This window comes from Chelmon rostratus, chromosome 6 (assembly GCF_017976325.1).
Source record: "Chelmon rostratus isolate fCheRos1 chromosome 6, fCheRos1.pri, whole genome shotgun sequence".
NCBI lineage: Eukaryota > Metazoa > Chordata > Actinopteri > Chaetodontiformes > Chaetodontidae > Chelmon > Chelmon rostratus.
The window spans coordinates 13294048-13312651 of NC_055663.1; the positions used below are offsets into that span (position 1 = coordinate 13294048).

The following is an 18604-nucleotide window of genomic DNA, read 5'->3' on the forward strand; positions in this document are numbered from 1 at the left end:
GTTATATCTGACATTTTTCCTCATCCCAGTGTGATTTAATAGGATACCTACTGTAAACCATCTGTAAATGTTACGTTCTCCGAGTGAAAATACATTTTTCTATATCTGTCCTTTTTTTTTATCTCACACAGTCCTCATACATTATCCAACATTTAAATGTCAGTTTATTACAGGTACACGAGGTGTAAATTCCCCATGGCTGCACAGGCTTAATTGTTATTACCTGCTGTGAAGTGACGAAGATGTTAATCTCCCCCTTAATTACATAGTTGACCCTAGATTTCATTTAGTGGCAGCCAAAAGGCATTCTTCTGATTATCTTGTGACGCAAATATATATTCCAAAAAACTTGGCTTGTAAGACTTGTTTTACAGTTGAACGTTTTTGCAAATGGAGCCCTAAACTGCACAAATCGTAGTGCTCTATGGCTATAATCATGAATCAAATAGTTGTGGGTCAAAAAATTACCTGATGAAGGTCTGTGTCCAAAAATGTTGTTAAATGTATCTAACTGCAAGTGAAGAGGACAGGCTTCTGTTCTGACAAGTAAAACACATAAAACTGAAACATATTTGCCATCTTTATTCATAAATATCACTACTGTATGAATATAAAACAATCTTAAATTACTGCTTTTTTAAACAAATACTCTGACACTATCGTTGGAAGCTCCTCAGGAGAAAAACCACTGATAAACAGTTTTAAGGTATTGCATATAGCCTTGGCAGCGGTTAATTACTACGCCTTACTGTAGTTGTGTGTATGAACCTCTGACAGAGTAGCATACTGGAACATCTGATACATACTTGTTTCCTCAGGAATATGAAACACAGCCAACTATACATAGGTAAACGAGGACAGACAGGAGTGATCCACCCACTTCAATTTGAAGTACAATTGTGTCAACAACAGTCATTCAATACAAAAAATATTGGTTGCATAAGTAAAAAATAGCCCCCAAAAAACAATAAATCAAAAACATTCTATCAAACCTTCAATGCAAGGTACTCCAGCCTTTCTGTTAAGAGTTAAAATGCCTAACTATTATTCTGCAATTAGATTTTTTTATTTAAATATCAAAATTTCCATTGGTATGTGAGTCACAAAAATATGCACGTAATCTAGTATTCAGCGATAGTAGGCACTCCTGTGTTTGACGGGTGAGGTAGCTAGATAGTAGGAACTGTACACAGGCTGAGATTAAACAATGCACATCAAAAGAAAGCACAAGACTGAAACATAATTTGAGTAAGGGTGGAGTATTGCGGCGGAGGTGAACAATATTCCAGTGATCAATGCTGAGTCCCTCCGCTTGTTTTTAGTCACAGTATAGAAGGTAAAATTAAGAATGGATACAGGCAGTCCCTTTCAGTACACACTATACACAATGAAACACATGTATGCTAAATAGGAGAGCGTTCACCTCATTCGTTCACTCTCTGTCATCTGCCACAGTCCCAGATTTAACACTTTAAGGCACGGGAGCTGTGTTATCCTCTCCAGACCCCTCTTGGTAATCTTTGTACAACCATACAGATCAATCCCTGTCAGCTGGGTCAGGTGGTCAGCTATCAACTCCAACCCTTTGTCTGTAATCCTCACACATTGTCCAATGTTGAGAGTCTTGAGTTCGTGCATCTGGCGTACCATCCTGTTAATGCCATCATCACTAATATGGCAGGAGCAGAGAGAGAGGGACTTGAGCTGATACAGCCCCTGGGCGATGTAAGCCAGACTCTGGTCTCCAATCTTGTCACAGAAGGACACATCAAGTCCAGACAGCCGGAGGGAGCCCATGGCCAGATGCATTATCCCTGTGTCACTGATGTTATCGCACGACCGCAAATTCAGGCTGCACAGGTGGGTCATATGCGACAGGTGGATCATCCCTACGTCGGATATCCCTCCACAGAAGCTGAGGTTGAGCACTTTGAGCTTGTTTAGGCCCTTTGAGACATGTTTAAGAGAAAGGTCAGTCAGCTTCTGGCAGTCCTGCAAGGTTAACTTCTCCAGGGACAGGCAGCCCTCCGCAGCGCTGCGGGTCATGCCCGACAGGTGACCGATGCCCACATCGGACACATGCCTGCAGCTGCGCAGGTTAAGGCTCTTGAGTCTGTGCAAGCCCCAGGCAATGAGCAACAGGCCTGTGTTTGTGATATTGCTGCAACCCCCGAGTTCAAGCACCTCCAGGTTTTTGAGGTATTGGGCAATCCTGCCCAGGCTGGAGTCAGTGATCTGTTTGCAGAGACTGAGGTTCAACACCCGCAGGGATGGGATGTCCTGCACAAAGGCATGTCCGAGTCCGTTGTCTGTGAGGTTGAAACATCCACACAGGTTAAGGCTTTCGATGTGCGGCATCCCTTGAATCACGTAGCTCAGACTTCTCCTCAGGCTGAGAATCTGAACTTTTTTGATTCCCCTGGTCTGCAGACTGGGGAACAGAGACGGGTTAGCTCGCCGTAGATGGAGCTTGGCTTCCACCCCCCTCCACACCGACTTGTGGTAGGACGCGTCTCTCCAGGCCGCGCACACTTGGGCTACTCTTCCTTTGTCTTTCACGTCCAGATAACTGAAAATAATGGCCAGGATCTCCGGGAAAAGGCACGATATATGTGTCTCCATTTCAAACATGACTGCAGGTTAACTCCTTTTTGCAGCAGAGTTTGCTTTTGGGCGACAATACTGTCGTGGTTAGCTCGCCGAAACTCTCCTGCCGAAGTTGCTGGCTGGCTCGGCAACGTTAGCTAATATCAGCTAGCATACAAACTATAGCCAGTTAGCTTTGTGTGTAACGTAACAAAATCTACCCATCTCGTTGGAGCGAAGCCTTCTATTACATTTAATAAAAATTGTGGTACAAAATGTCCACTAACAACAAGGTTCTTCTGTTGGCAACGTGGTCACAGATGCAGGAAACTCCGAAAGGCAGTCGTAATATTTACCTAGCAGGCTAGGCTAAAGCTATAGCGCTAACGCTAGCAAACGTCGGCGTAGCCTTAGCTCTCTAAACTTGAGAGCTTCAAAGCAGAGCAACCTTCTCGTCCAGGCTGTCCAAAACAACTTATCGCTTACTCCAGCTCATCGCAAAGCGTATCCAAGAACTTTTCTCGATTGTAGAAACTTTCCTCTTTTACCTTCTGAGGCATTTCCAGTAGCGTCGGAGCATCCCACCCGGATCTCAACAAATGAATAAACCAGCTTATTAGCTTATAGCAAGTTTAGCCGTTGGCCAGCGCCTCCTAGTGGAAGTGATAAGTATCGTTACTTTTACTACAGTCTGAAATAATAATAATGATAATAGTAATAATAATAATAATAATAATAATAATAATAATACATTGTTTTATTTAAAATGAAAATTAGAACAATAATGTATGTTTGAAATGTATAGCATCTGTGTGTTTATTGTTTAATTCAAGTTTCAATATTTGTTTGAAGGTATTTTTTACAGACGCTGATTTCCTAATGGGTTGAAACTGGATGCAACTACACTGTAGGTTAGGCTTTTTGTGAAAAACAACAACAAAATACAGGTTATTAGTTCTACAAGTAAAGGTTACACAGGTATAATTCATATAGTCTACCACAGTGGCTCAGTATTGGAATGACAAGATTATTGGCCATGTATGCTGACATTGTCCTCACAGCACCAAGAACTACACACACAGCTAGGCATAGGCATACAGCTGAAGAAAGACTAAACATTATAGTTATACAGCTTTTGTGCACAGCACAAGCAAATATAAAAACAAATTAACAACAACATGCAGACAAACAGGCATATAGGTCAAATTTGGATAACATATAGAAGTTGACACACAAATAGAGAACATTATTTTTGAGAATATTTACATAAAATGTTAGATTCAATTAAATTATGTTATCATATATTGCACTTTTTTCTTAATTGATTGGCTCTGATTTTTACACCCCTGATAAAATGTGGTAATGCTGTCTTGACATGAAAAAAAAAAATCCCCTTCAGAATAACGTGTCATGGAAAAGATGAGCAACATAAATATTTTAGTGCAGTCTGTCTCTGGAGAAAACTGTGTTCTCAATCTTTTGCACTGTGGAGAAGACTGAAAACAGGAGTCATATAACCATATTTACTGTTGGAAACATTTCAAGGACCACTGGCAACCTCAAGGATGAGGCAGCCTCATCCTGCAGATGCAGCTAAAAGTCTTTATGAATCCTAGCATAGTATTCCCTGTCAAATTAGTCACACATCCAACATCGACCCGGCAACAGATGCATTTGTTTGAGGGCTCTGCTGTGTCACCTGCCTGCCTGCCTGTCGAGTGCTTCTTGGTTTAAATGTTTTTAACCTGGCTGTAAGCCCAGACTTACTGCAGCGAGGTGTTCACTGACCTGGTCACCTCTGGCTGCTGGCAGGACACACAGCGGGTGCTTTACAGTGATTGTTAGTGGTTTGGTGTGGAAAGGGCAAGAGAGGCAGTGTGTGAAAGACGCACTGGGTCCGCTACAGTAAGAAAAGCACAGGTATAAATAAGAACTTCTGTCAATCACTTGTCTAAGAAAAGTAACTGCATATTCGATTACAATTCACATCAACATAACTAATAAATATATAAAATCTTGTGTCCTTCTTGTGTTGCACAGTATCGTGCGTCCAGCAGTACCAGAACTGAGTAGTATCTGTAGTTCAAGTGACTCTGACCTTAGAATCACTTCTGACCTTCAGGGGCACTGCTAGAAATCCTGGCCCCCCTGAGAACGGCTCACCCAGGGCTCTGAAACAGTAAATATGTACAATTCCTGCCATTTTCTGAGTTCCTGTCTAGCTCTGGGCCCCTGAATCATTCAAGATCTCCCCCCATTTGGCTCCCCGAACCTTCGCCAGACATCTTGAAATTTAGCAAGGAGTCAAACAGAGGCTGAGACTACTCAGAACAAAAGGAATCACTCATTATTCTACATTTTTGGGGACATATTTTTGCCTTTGTTTGATTGTGACAGGTGAAGAAAGGAATCAGGGCGAGAGAGAGGAGTGTGACATGCAACAGTGGTCACCACCTGGAACTGAACTGGCAATAGTCGCCATCATCCAGCATGCGGCTACCATGATGCTCCTCATCCTAAATTTGAAAAGAAATAATACACCAAACTAAATAATCATGTATAAATTGACAATGTTCTCCTGTAGGAGGAAGAACAGGGTATCAGTGCATGTGTGAATAATCAAAAAATACAGAGCATTAGAAAGTAATCAGATTTTCCTTGCTTTAAACAGTGCGTATATTAATGCTGCAAATTTCTAAAATGAAGGAATAGACCAACATGTGATGAACATTGCAGAAAATGGTCCATTGAGCCAGCGTTGAAAAACAGTGCAGCCTCCCACTGATTGACTCCTCATGGGGATGGAGAAGGGCCTGGACTGGTCTGAACTATGCTGACCATGATGGCCACTATCTGCTCATGAATACTCAAGGCAAATACTAAACATGCATCTTCCAAATTTAAAGTTTGCTGCCCTCTCCTCTTCAGCAGTCTCTGTGCAACCGCTCTGACTGATGCGGAGACAGCATCATCTAGCAGACAGATCAGTCAAACCTGTGTGGGTGGTCTGGGTCAGAAGGGGACCTCAAAACTCAATCGTCCATCTTGCCTCCGCGAACATGCCGAGACTTAATGGTCTGAGTTAAGAATCCAGTGTTATTTTACAGGAGCTCTATTAACTTTGATATTGTTATTAATGACATTTTGAATGCTGATAGATGAGTGGGATTCTGCCTTTGTGTTTGTGTGTGTGTGTGTGTGCATGTGATTACCCACACTAGTCGGTCTGATGTTTGCATTTGATCTGTAGCATGTAGAGACTCACTGGGTTATGCAGCTGATTTATTCACCTTCCTTGCTTCCTCTTATTATTTTATTTATTATATTTGTATTTATTATTTTAATGCCATTTTTGCTTCATGACGGTCAATAGTGGACAGATATAAGAAATACAAGGAGATAGAGAGGTCCTGGACAAAAGTTCAGTATTTATTAGAAGCTCCAGTTTACCTGCAATTGTGATGAACAAGAAATATAAGCTTATATCATCATAAAGGAACATCTCAGTGTGTTTAGAGTTTTTCAATGCATTGCTGTCACATCCGCTCAAAAAGCGATTATGGCACAGCTAATCTCTCTCTGTTCCTCTTTAGCTTAAGAAGATTTATCAGACTTTTGACAACTGGCAGAGGTTCTGGACAGTCTTTTCTTTTTCATCTCCTTTATCGCCGCTCAGTGCTGTGATCTCAGGTCGACCTCTGGCCAGCAGAGGGCAGTGCTGATCTGACAAAACAGTCAATAATAAGGGAAAAAGAGCTCTGTCACTGATCACTCTCCACCCACTTATATCACCAGCACCACCTCAAACAGCCTCGTGAATATATTAAGATCAGCATGTCAAGCAAAGAATTAAAAAGCGTTTTCTCAAGCCTGTGCTTTGCAAAGACGTTCAGACAACAGGATGTGGTGGGAAAAAGTGATGAGGGGGGATCAAACAGATGCGAAGGCAGAGATGGAGACAAGGGAGGGTTTGGTGAACAGGAAGGAAACCTAAAGGCAGAGAGAGAGAAAGTGAGGGATGGTGATTCCCCTCTCGGCCTCCCCTGTGGCTGGACTTGTCTCTGCTAATGACCCTGTCTGCTGGCTCACACAGACAGATGGTGAATTAACTCCAATTAGCCCACTCTCACCAGATCTCCTGTGACAGCTCACCACACACACACGCACAGTCACACAACACACACGCACACAACAGCACATGAGAAGTAATTTGGAAACCCTGCTGCTGATTACATTTGTTTGTCTTTTTTGTCAGAAAGTAATGTATAAGAGAGCAACATCCATTTGAGCGCCTACTCAGAATACATTTAAACTCACTTGTGATATGATCATTGTGTAATTCAGACATTAATAACTACGTTTTCTCACAGCTGCCTTGCGTTTATATCTTTACAAGTGAAATCTTTGGGTGCAGATATTTGCAGAACCAAGAGAAACTGTTGAGTCACATACTGTCACTGTGGTTAACGTATGCACTGTTTCACACACATTTCAGACACACACACACAGACTGGAGACGGTGACTACTGTGTGTGTTTGTGTGTGTGTGTGTGTCTAAGATAAGTGTGTGGTCCCCAGTGACCTCCAACCTCTTCTCCAAACGGGGTTGGCAGGTGCTGAGCGCAGGGCAAAGGTCAGGAGGTCAGCCACTATGTGGCTGGACACAATGACATTATCGAACGCCGCCACAAAGTACACACTCTCATAATGCAGGAACATGGCAGTCCATAAGCCTCTCTATCTTTATGCAGTGTGCACAGTGTGTGTGTGTGTGTGTGTTTGTGAGTACAGATGTGTGTGTGTCTGTGTGTTTGAGCAGAGTGGAGTAATCCCTTTAAATCTCTTCAGCAGTTCTGATCCATACTTCAGAGCACTGGGACAGTATGGACAGCAGCTGCCTGTGAAGAATGTGTGACCCTGGCTGTACAGAGGGTACAGAGGGAGTCATGACACCCCGGCTGACCTCTGACCTCCGCCTAGAGGATGTCACACACGCTGTTCACTGTGGAGCTTAACTAGACCTCCATCCTCCCCCACCTCTCTCCTGCGTTAGAGTGTGTGTACTCCTCCTGTCGGAGTGACACTGAAGTGAGAAGACAAGTGTCACTGAATCACTATGTCGAGGGAGAGAGGGAGAGAGAGAGAGAGACAGAGGGAGAGCGAGAGAGGGAGAGAGAGGGAGAGAGAGAGAGAGAGAGAGGAGGCAAACAAGACAAATGAAGAGTGATGAGTGAGAGACAGTGTAGATGCGTATGAGTGGCAGAGCAAAGGGGGGAGGGAGGAAAGATGAAGCTGGAGGCACAATATATGGAAGGATGGAGGTGGGGTGAATTAAAGAGGTATCTTAAAGAGGTTCAAATGTAGTTGCTGAGATTGAGGCAAGAAGTAAGATCACACCAACAAGAACGTGGGTACTTACTATATTGGCTTTACACAGATTTCATGTACTGCTGACAGGTGGTGGTGACAGACTTGTCGCCTCGCATACTGATGACCCGCTTTATTTAAAAACTAGCATATTTTTGTTAGAGATGTGACAGGAAGTGATGGAAGTTTAAGGTGATTGCTGTAAAAATGGCCTATAGCAATTGTAAAATATTATAATCATTGTATCTGGGATTGAGGAACCACTTATCTGATCCACATTATTAGAAATTGTATCTGAAAATATGTGAAATGTGGGTAATCTGAGGGTAAAACTAAAACAAGTTCAGTAGGTCAAAGCTGATGCAGGAATTTTCCCTTTCAAATGTCTGTTTGTTGCCTGTATGCTCATCTGACTGCATGTGTTTCTTGCCCTCTCTGACTTCTTTTCACTGATGTTGTTACGTATCCACATCTCAGCAACTAACTTGCTAAAAAACACAGAATTAACCTTGAAAACACCAGCGCTTGTGTGTGTTTGTGTCGATTGTTGTTCAATACATACAACAGGTGTGCCTTGGATCAATATACAAGCTGCCAGTGCGCGGAGCGCTTCATGAAGGTCTCTTTCATGTCAGCTCAGTCATACAAGCATACATGAAGACTTGCAGTGATGCAGTGACACATATGCAAACACACACACACACACACACACACAGTCGTGTTTCCTCACCTGTCCTCACCATAAAATTTAGCGATTTATGTTATGGGGACTTGTGTTTTGTCCTCATAAGGCAGGCAAGTCCCAACAATGTGACTGTGTAAACAGATTTATGTTCCCACAACGTGAGTAACACACACACACATACACACACACACACATACTCAGTCATCATGTCTTCACTTCCCTCCTCCCTCAGCGTGCTGCTCACTGTGTGAACTCTCAGTTACAACACCGAGCCTTGTTTTTATGCTGCATAAATTGATGCGTTCTTGTCATTTCCCCCCCAATACAACTCTGTTCCACTTGTGTGTGTGTGTTTTACAGCGCTGCACTGTTGTTGTAGTTGTACTGTGCCTTATAAGTGCCAAGCACCCCCCCACACACACACACACACACACACTTCTCCTCCTCTCTTGCTTCCCCCCAGGGCTGATGTGATTTAAGGCTGTGCTTGAAGACTGACGACTGGGCTGTTATCTGCCTGTTATTGATGCGAGCTCTAACTCTCACTGTCCACACAGACGGAAAGAGAGACAGAGGACTGCTGCTCTGGAGGGAAGGAAGAAAAGAAACAGTGGGGAGATAATGCCAGCAGATTGATGGCTTTCCCCGTAATGTGCAGACTTCAGACTGTGTGGCGTTTTCCATGGATCCATGCAAAAACAACAGCGCACATGTTATGAAAATGTGGAGATTTTAGTCATCCAAGCATTTCCTCCACCCTGCAGCGCCCCCTCTCCTTTTCTCCCTCCTCTTTCCTGCCTATTTCCCCTCCTTTGCTCCTTCCCCCCTCTCTCCATCTGTACATTATGTAGACGTCAATAATTTAGCGCAAGATTCAAGAATTCAGTGCTTAACAACAGGTTACGATCTTTTGCTATAAAAGCCATAAAATATGCGTTTGTGAATAAAATATGATTCTGTCTCTTTCAAAGCAGCTGAAACCTGTCAAGATTGCCATTTGTTTTCTGACAGTATCGTGGTGAAGTGACAGTTCAAAAGCGGGGGTTTGTCTTTATCTTGGCAGGTTTTCAATCTTTGCTCTATTTCTGCACACCGCGGAGCATTATTTTGTATCCATTGTTTTGTAGACCGTCTTTCATCTCCAGGGCTTTGTTGTTTTCTCACTCTCTCGTCGTCTCTCACTCTCTCTCCCCCTCTTACATCGTGACTTCTTCTCCTTTTTTTTCTCCTTCTCTTTTACAGTTTCATCTTGCGTTGTACAGTAACTTGAAGCACAAAAACAGCTAACACATCCTTCTCTAACTGGACCTCCAACCTCCAATCACCTGCCTCGTTCAAACCACCCAGCACTTAAATGCACTGCCGCTTCCTTCTCCTTTTTCCTATTCTGCCTGGCATCCCTCCTCCCTTTTGCTTTTCCTCCCCTCTCCTCCCTCCTTCTGCTAAAACCCCTCTCCCCCTCCTCCTCCTCCTCCCCCCTTTACCCCACAGGCCTGGAGATCGTTCCTTTGTTCCTGACATCTGTTTTGTTGGGTGATTAATTGAGATGAGCATGTGGGGTGAAGGCCTGTAGAGGGGGAGCTCAGACCCCCCAGGTAATGTGGATGTGCATGTGTGTGTGTGTGAAGGTGTGCTGGCAGTGGAGCCAGAATAATCCTTGATCTGGGTAGTTAGTACAGACTGCCAGGATTTCCCTCAAGAGCCATGGAATATGACACATCTGAATATCTGTTATCTTGATAAAATGTTTAAAAAACCGCTCTCACTCAGTAGAAAATCTCCTCTTTCCTCATTGTTTTAATTCAGCGGTGCAAGATATTAAGTGACATCTGACTGACAAGTGACAGCACCGGTTGCACACAGCATGCCAGATATCCCAGAAGGCAGAGCTGTGATTTGCAGATAATCATAATACACTATAACCAGCCTGATGCATCAGTCTAACACATCTGTCTGAAATTCACAGTAAATTAGACGCATGTTGACAAGCGAAGTGACCTTCAAAGTGAATTCTCAGCAAATGACTGGCAAACACAAAAAGAAATATAAAACAATGCAATAATATGCATGATTCATACGCTGTATACATTTTGTCCTTAACCCTGATCAGTGTATCAACTGGCTGGTTACATACCGCGCTTATTTCTATTTTCTTTATAAAATAAAGAGGAAAACATGTTTTCAAAAACAGTTTTGTTAAACCATTATTATAATTATGAACCATGAGCAATAACAGTTATGTGTTCCCGAAGTCAGGTTTTAATCTCAGCTCTCACATTTTAGGTCAACATGGATGTTTGGTCCTTAAAGTACTCAGGAAAGGGGAGGAAATCATCAGACAGCAGAGGCAGAGGTTGCAATCTCCCCCTGTATGTGACCACTCGTTACTTGGTCTGAAACTGACTGACTAACTAACTGGTCAAAAACAGAGAAACATGCCCAGTGTGATGATCAAATATCTTGTTTATTCAGCAAACAGTGCAGAACCCAAAAATATCAATTTACTATCATAGATGTCAAAGAAAAGCATCAAATCCTCGCACCTGAGAAGCAGGATATGTTAATTAATAGTGCAATGATAATTATTTAATTGTCAAAATAGCTCCTGATGAATTTTCTATAGATTGACGAAGTGATTAATCCGTGAATCATTAAGACTCATGACTCTAATCGTACTCAGTGAAGTGGGCCTTACAGTTGAAAGCTCTGGAAAAAGCAAGTGTGAGTGAACCTTCAGTTGAAAATATTTAGCACTGTAATAATAATTGAGTCTGATGCCTCGCCATGAAACTTGGATCTTACCTCTTATATCTTTATTAATGTTGAAACATATTCCTCTATTCATTTCTCAGCTACTATGAAATGCTGACTTCCTACTCACATCACTAATGTGACAGCGATGTATGACAAGCTTCATGTTAGTGTCACCCACTCCCCTCTCTCTCTTTATTATTACTATATATGATTATTTATTTCTGATTTTTCAAGTTATTTATATATTATTATGCACTATATGATTATTCATGTATTATTATTATCTATTTGGGTATTTGTGCTCAGAGATTCTGATTTAATTTCATAAAAGCAAAATTAGGCAAAATTTGGGTACAAGAGATCGAAGAGAAAGGTTTGAGGTTTGTGAGCTGGTGATTTATGATCCTTCGAGGTCAGAAAACATCAGATGCGACAGACACAGGTTTAGAGGTCACAGAACCAGGTCAGAGGTCGGGGGTCACCTCGGTGGTCAGGCCAGGGCAGGGAAATGTGCTGAGAGAAGTTCAAAACTCTCCCGGGGAGCTCTGCTGAGCTGCGATCCTGGCTGCGGGGGCGTGTGTTTCCCGGGGGAGCGTAATCGATGTGGCACGGCGCGGATGGTGGCATGGCGAGGGTGGGACCTGCCTGACCCACGAGGGCTGCAGGATGGAGGAGCAGATACATACAGAGATAATCAGTAGATATCACCATCTGGGCAGACAGAGCGGGGCCAAACAAAGGCACAACACATATCTCACACACACACACACACACTGAAGACCCATGTCACAGCAACAGCAGCAGGCTAATTTGCCACTCAGTGTGTGTGTGGCAGTGTTTCTGCTATAACTGCAATGGACAGATGGCCAGGATGGATGGATGGATGGATGGATGGATGGATAGATAGATAGATAGATAGATAGATAGATAGATAGATAGATAGATAGATAGATAGCCATGGCTAGTTTGGAGGACAGAGGACCAACATGGAGTACAAGTTATTAGACAGCAGAGATTACAGCTAAAAAGTTGTGAGAGCCAAGTGACAGTGACGGTAGTACTGACGCACTTACTGCTTTTCGTAAATAATAAATAATGAAATTGCTTTATTTTATTTCATTTCATCTATCATTCTATAGATATATGGATAGATAGATGGATAGGACAATAATAATAAAAAAAAAAAAACTTACTAACAATACTCTTCATATCATTCAGTTGTGCAAGCTACAGGACACATATGTAATTTTTTTCCAGCTCTGCACAGACATTCAGATGCTCATACTGAATGTGTGCTATATACACACATATGCTGACATACGTATACAGCACTGCCTTGTGTACATGCACTGCACACAAACACTAATGGAGAGAGACACACAAGAACGCTCACAAGACCGAATGTCACAGCAGCAGGCTAATTTCCCACTCAGTATGTGTGTCACTGTGCTCCGCTCATACGTGCAAACGGACAGATGGACGAGAGACAGAGAGAGAGACAGAGAAAGAGAGAGAGAGAGAGAGAGAGAGAGAGAGAGAGAGGAGGGGGAGTTTGAAGGGGTGGAGAAGTACAGTGAAGCCCTGTGGCTCAGGCCCATTAACAGACCTGATTTATGCTGCTCTGCATGCTGTGGTGGGACAACGTCAGCCGAGTCAACTGTATGTGTGTGTTTGTGTGTGAGCGTGTGCCTGTGTGGATGTGTATACTAATACATTGTGGGGACATAAGCCTGTTTACACACTCACATTGTGGGGTCTCATCCTCCTTATGGGAACAAAACGCAGGCCCCCATAAAGTAAATCATTAAACTTAACGTGAGTTTTCAGGAAATGAATATCAGTCCAAGTAATGTCCCCATAAGTGTTGGAAACACCACTGTATGTGTGTGTGTGTGTGTGTGTGTGTGTGTGTGTGTGTGTGTGTGTGTGTGTGTGTGTGTGTGTGTGTGTGTGTGTGTGCTGATTCAGGCCTTCAGCAGGCCACACTCTGATAATACACGTCTATGTGAGCATGGCGTGTTTCAGATAGTTTGGTGGCCAGACAGGCACCAGACAGCCGGAGTCCAGAGCGTAGCTCGGGGGCTGAAATGAGGAGAGGGGGGCTTTCACAGCATACTTCCCTCCCATTTTGTCCTCATTTGGAGACTGACACCGTCACATGAATACAGCCGTCACCACACAAAGAGACACAGACCAAACCAGTCTAAATGCACCGTAGCAATCCAAACCTCAGTAAGGCTGCAGTTGAGGGTGTTATTACTGAGCGTCTGAGGCTGTGTCAAAACTTTGGAGGAGGGAGACAGACCTGTGATTGTGGATCATTTCTAAATGTTTCTATAACAGACTAATGCAGATGGTGCTGCGGATGCGGTTTCATGTCCCAACAGTTTTAACTCCCCCCCTCTCTCTCTCTCTCTGGAGGTCACAGTGAACCCATCAGTGTCCAATTAAATCCCCGATGTGCTATGGAAGACACCGAGAGGCTGATGAAGAGGAGAGGAGAAATGATGAGAAGCATTGGTTGAAAGAAGCGTCCTCGGGTTTCTCTATACAATATGTGCATAATGACTTCCGCTGACAATTATCTTTGATCCAGCATGAGCCACCCCCTATCCCTCCACCCTCCGCCACCCCCTCTTCTCCCCCATCACTTCATCCTCCGCTCTGCACCCACCCTCGATTCACCGTCTTTTAATCTTGCCTCTCTGGGAAGATGTCGCCCGTCCTCTGTCGTCTCTTTAAACGTCTTTTCTGAAACTGCCAGGGTGACTTGAGGAATGACAAATATATTTACTGTTTGCCTCGTCAACACATGATCACGTACACCCCCTCCACCCTGTGTGAGTGGATACAGAGTGACTGGGTAATGAGGCTCACTCACTCGGGGTCACTGACCTCACTGGGGCTGAGATGACGAGGGAGGGGGTAGCAGAAAAAACAAGATGGGAAGGGAAAGCAGGAATAATAGCAAGATGGAAGAAGGCTTTTCTCTCCCCACCTCTCTCCAACCCCCCCATCATTTCTCTCCCTTTATTTGTCATCTTCTCTGTGTTCCTTGTCAGCAGTTAGAGTACTGCATGGACGCAGGGGAGGGAAGGGGGACGTAGCAGAGAGAGAAAATGTTTAAGTGCTGATGGCAGCCCCTGGTTGCTGCTGGGACCGGGGTGTCAGCTCTTATTCTGCCACAGCATGCATCTGACAGGCAAATGATAGAGAAAGAGCCAGGGAGGAGAAGACATGAGAAGAGGAGGTGGGGGCTGGGGGTGCGGGTGGGGGTTTGCTTCTTCTGTCTGTGATGGTGTCTGTTTTGAAGACAGAACAAGAGCTCCAATAAGGAAAAGGAAGGCTGTGTGATGGCTGTGGCTGGTGTTTTATTGACCACAGCTCTAAACTCTCTCCCTCCTTCTCCTCATCCTTTTTTTCCTCTACCCCCCCCTTCTCTGGTCGGTGATAGATTGAGTTATACTGCTCCCTCGGTGACAGGCATTCCCTCACGTTTCCACGGCGATGAGGTCAGAGGTGGACGCTCGTTATTGGCTGTTGTCTGTAATCATCACGGATCGTGCTGTGTGTTTGTTGGGCCTCCTCCTCCTCCTCTCTTGACCTCGGCGGCCCTGCTCCGTGCAGCAGAGCGTGACCCGGGGGGCCAAAGGGCCTCCACTGTCTCGACCCGGAGGGCAGGGGTGTTTACAGAGCGCTGGCAGTTGTGTGTGTGTGTGTGTGTATGTGTGTGTATGACAAATAATAGTTTTGATCTGATTCAGAACCAATCGCTTGATTAAGAAACTGAGAATAAACCCATCTCACAGACACACACACACACACACACACACACACACACACACACACAGTCTCCCTCCACTTCAACCTCCCTCTTCCCCCCATCGCCACCTCTCTATCCTCTTTGCTGTTTCTTTAGTATTCTTTATCTCTTCTCTCCAGTCTGCTCCCACTGTCAGTTTGTGGTCGGCTGATGTTTCACAACTTCTCCCACAGCTGTTGATCGGCCTGTGTATGAGCGTGCACAAGCGAGGGTCGCACGCCTTCATGCATGCTTAATGTGTGTCCTTGTGTGGGTTCACACATGTGTTTATGAATTGTGAAAGTGCCTTTATCTGCGTGTATGTGTGTGCGTGTGTGTGTGCTGTATACAGTGTGTCCTACAGCAGTCTCTCTTCATTGATTCAGCAGTGACAGACGGGGTTATAGATAGCTCTTTGAGACCCTCACAATCAATCTTATCACCAGCACACTTCCTCCTCACAACTCACAGAGAGGAGGTAGAGAGGTAGAGGGGAAAAAGAGAGAAGAAATGTAAAGACGAGAGATAAAAATGATGAAGAGAGAATATATAAATAGAGAAGAAAATGGGAAGAGAGGGGTTTACCAATTTGAAAGACATGCCCGTGTCCTTCTGCATTGTTATACTTGAATGTGTCTGCAGATGCAATGAAACTGTCTGCATGCACCATATGTGTGAGAGAGGGAGTGACAGAGAGAAATGAGGGCTACTGTGAGGAGATGGAGGCATTGATAGAGCGGCCAGGTTCCTCCAGGCTGCCATGGACACACAGACAGAAACCACAAACGGCAAGAAGACGCTCCAAAATGGCACCGTTGACTTTACACCACCAACGAGCAGAACACCACAGAACCACCGCAAATAATTGCTCCTAATGGCATATCATTCCCCCGCATGGTTTGATGGTGTGTGTGTGTGTGTGTGTGTGTGTGTGTGGGCAGTGGTTTTGGGCTCCAGCTCTAACGTGGCTGTGATAGAATTGGGTCTCGGTGACAGTAGATGTTAGCTCGCCAAGAGTGGACAGTAATTGATGGAGAGCCCGGCTAACGTGATGTGTCAGACATATGAGGCCTGTCCAATCAATGGGAGCATGTGACCGGTGTTTGGGGCTACGTGTGTGTGTGTGTGTGTGTATGATGCAGTTATGCTGGTCACATCACGGTATGCAGCAGCGTGTCTGCGATCCAAAGCAGACACACAAGACTGTTGATTTTCAGGACTGGAGGCTGAAAAAGAGGAGAAGAGGAAAGAGAGGAGAAGAGGAGGGGATCTGAATGAAGCAGATGCTTAAGGGAAGGTTTTAACCCCCACTCCCTCCCTCCCTCTCTGCTCCACACACACACACACACACGTACACACACACACACTTTTCTCCCTTCCACTCTCCCTTCCTCTCTCTCCCATGATGAATCAGCTGTCACTCAGGCACCAGTCCAATCTACTGATAATGAGAACTGCATCAACACCCTCTCGCCTCTCTTCCTCCCTCTTTCTCTTTCTCTCAGTCTCTTTTTACACACACACACACAAACACACACCAACTAAATCATCCTTCCTCCACATATTTCACACAAACACACACACACAGACATGTGTGTGCACCACACTCACATAAACTCATTCATCTCTCCCTCACTCATCCGTCTTATGATTCTCCTCCCCTCTTTTTTCCTCCCTCCCTCCCTCTTTTCTCTCCTTGCTTCCCTCCCTCCTCCTCCTCCTATGTGCTCGCTGAGCTGAGCAGTCAGTGGTGGGACTGAGGCAAAGGAGGGAGGATAAAGCAAGAATAGAGACAGAAAAGAGAACAGAGGCACAGAAAAACAGATCATTATACAGCAAACGAGCAAGAGGCCGCTGAATGAATAACAAGGAAGGGATTACAAAGCGCAGGACTAAAAAAAGGAGAGAACGCCGGCTGAAGACTCTCTCTCTCCCTCTACTCTCTCTTTCTCTGACCCCCCCCCCCCCTCCTCCTATCCTTCCTGTCACCCTCCCAGCTCTTTCAGAGGCTCTCCCTCCCAGGCGATCTCCTCAGTAAAAGATGGCATGAGCACACTGTCACCCATCCTCAGCTTGTGGAGCGTTTCCGTTCGCCTCATCTTCTCTCTTTCTTTCTGTCACTTTGTCTCTTCCTCCTCTCTGTTTTTCCCTCTCATCCCTACACCTCTTTGCTCCACGCGGGTTCAGTCCAGAGGGTCAAAGAGGAGGGGAGGGAGGTAGACAGAGGGTGACCTCTCCCCTCCTCCCTCCTCGCACCCGCAGGGCCCACAGAGAGAGAGAGATAGAGAGAGAGGGAGAGCCGTCTGATGACTTACACCAGCAACGAGCTCCTTAACCTGGCCGACCACAGCCCGATCCCTCCCTGCCCACCCCCTCCCTGCCTCCTGTAACCCAGACTCTTCATTCTCTGAGTCAGTGGAGGAGTGATCCGGGACCATGTTTGGATTAAAGACCCCACACTTCTACCTCCCAGGTAAGACATTTTAATTCACTATCTAATTTTCCTGCTGACTTCTCTGTGCTGGTATTCCTTCCAACTGGTCACATGGTGGACAAGAGTGAATTTCCCTTTCTTTCAATCATCCTTTCAAGGCATAATTAATAGTTTGAGTGATGTCACAACTGATTTACTGTCTTCTGCCGGGTAAGGAGAGGTACCCAGTGTGTCTGTAATAGTCACAGATACAGCAGCTGCTGCTAGTGTTTTTGTTAATAAACCTTGATCATTTAAAAAATTCTCATCATTTGCTCACAGTGTTGACCTGTGACTGCATGCCTTAAGCTGTGTATTTTCTCTTGGCCACTATTGTGACAGATCCACAATTTGGATATTTCCTGTAAACATAAACCACAGTATCCATGTACGCTCTTGTTTTTGTTTTTGTATTTATATATATATATATATATATTTCCCCTGTTATTATTTTGCTGTGCTGTTCATATTGATCTTTTCTCAATTTCTGGCTTGATTGAATGAGTGTAGTCTATACAGTGGACAAAAAAAATTGCCAACTTCATTAAAAACCAATATCAAAAGATGAAAGGTAAGGCAGTTCCTGTAAATAATGAGTTGAACCACAGAAAATCAATCAGGAACTACTTTGAATATTAATTAGTTGCTTAACTAATGACTAATTCTTTGGTTCCAGCTTCTCAGATATGAATATTTGCTGGTTTTCTTATTATTATGTGATATTAAGATGAATATATATTTTTTGCTGTACAATCTATTGTAATATGTCATCTTGAGCTCTAGGAAACTGTGATGAGCATTTTTCCCCTGTTTTCTGACATTGTCTGGACTAAATGATTAAGTGATTAATCAAGAAAATAGTTGGCCTTTTAATCAATTGTTTAAATAAGTTAGGTGCAGCCATGAACGGAAATAGGGCTCGTAATTGTAGGGCTCC

General features: G+C 44.2%; 1 protein-coding gene across 1 annotated transcript; it reads right to left on the minus strand.

The window, feature by feature from the left end:
* Positions 1–573: 573 nt before the first annotated feature.
* On the minus strand, positions 574–3170 carry LOC121608130 (F-box/LRR-repeat protein 14-like). Its single transcript, XM_041939283.1, has one exon. It carries the CDS (start codon positions 2629–2631, stop codon positions 1420–1422), a length of 1212 nt encoding a protein of 403 aa, XP_041795217.1. The 5' UTR covers positions 2632–3170; the 3' UTR covers positions 574–1419.
* Between the last annotated feature and the right edge of the window lie 15434 nt (positions 3171–18604).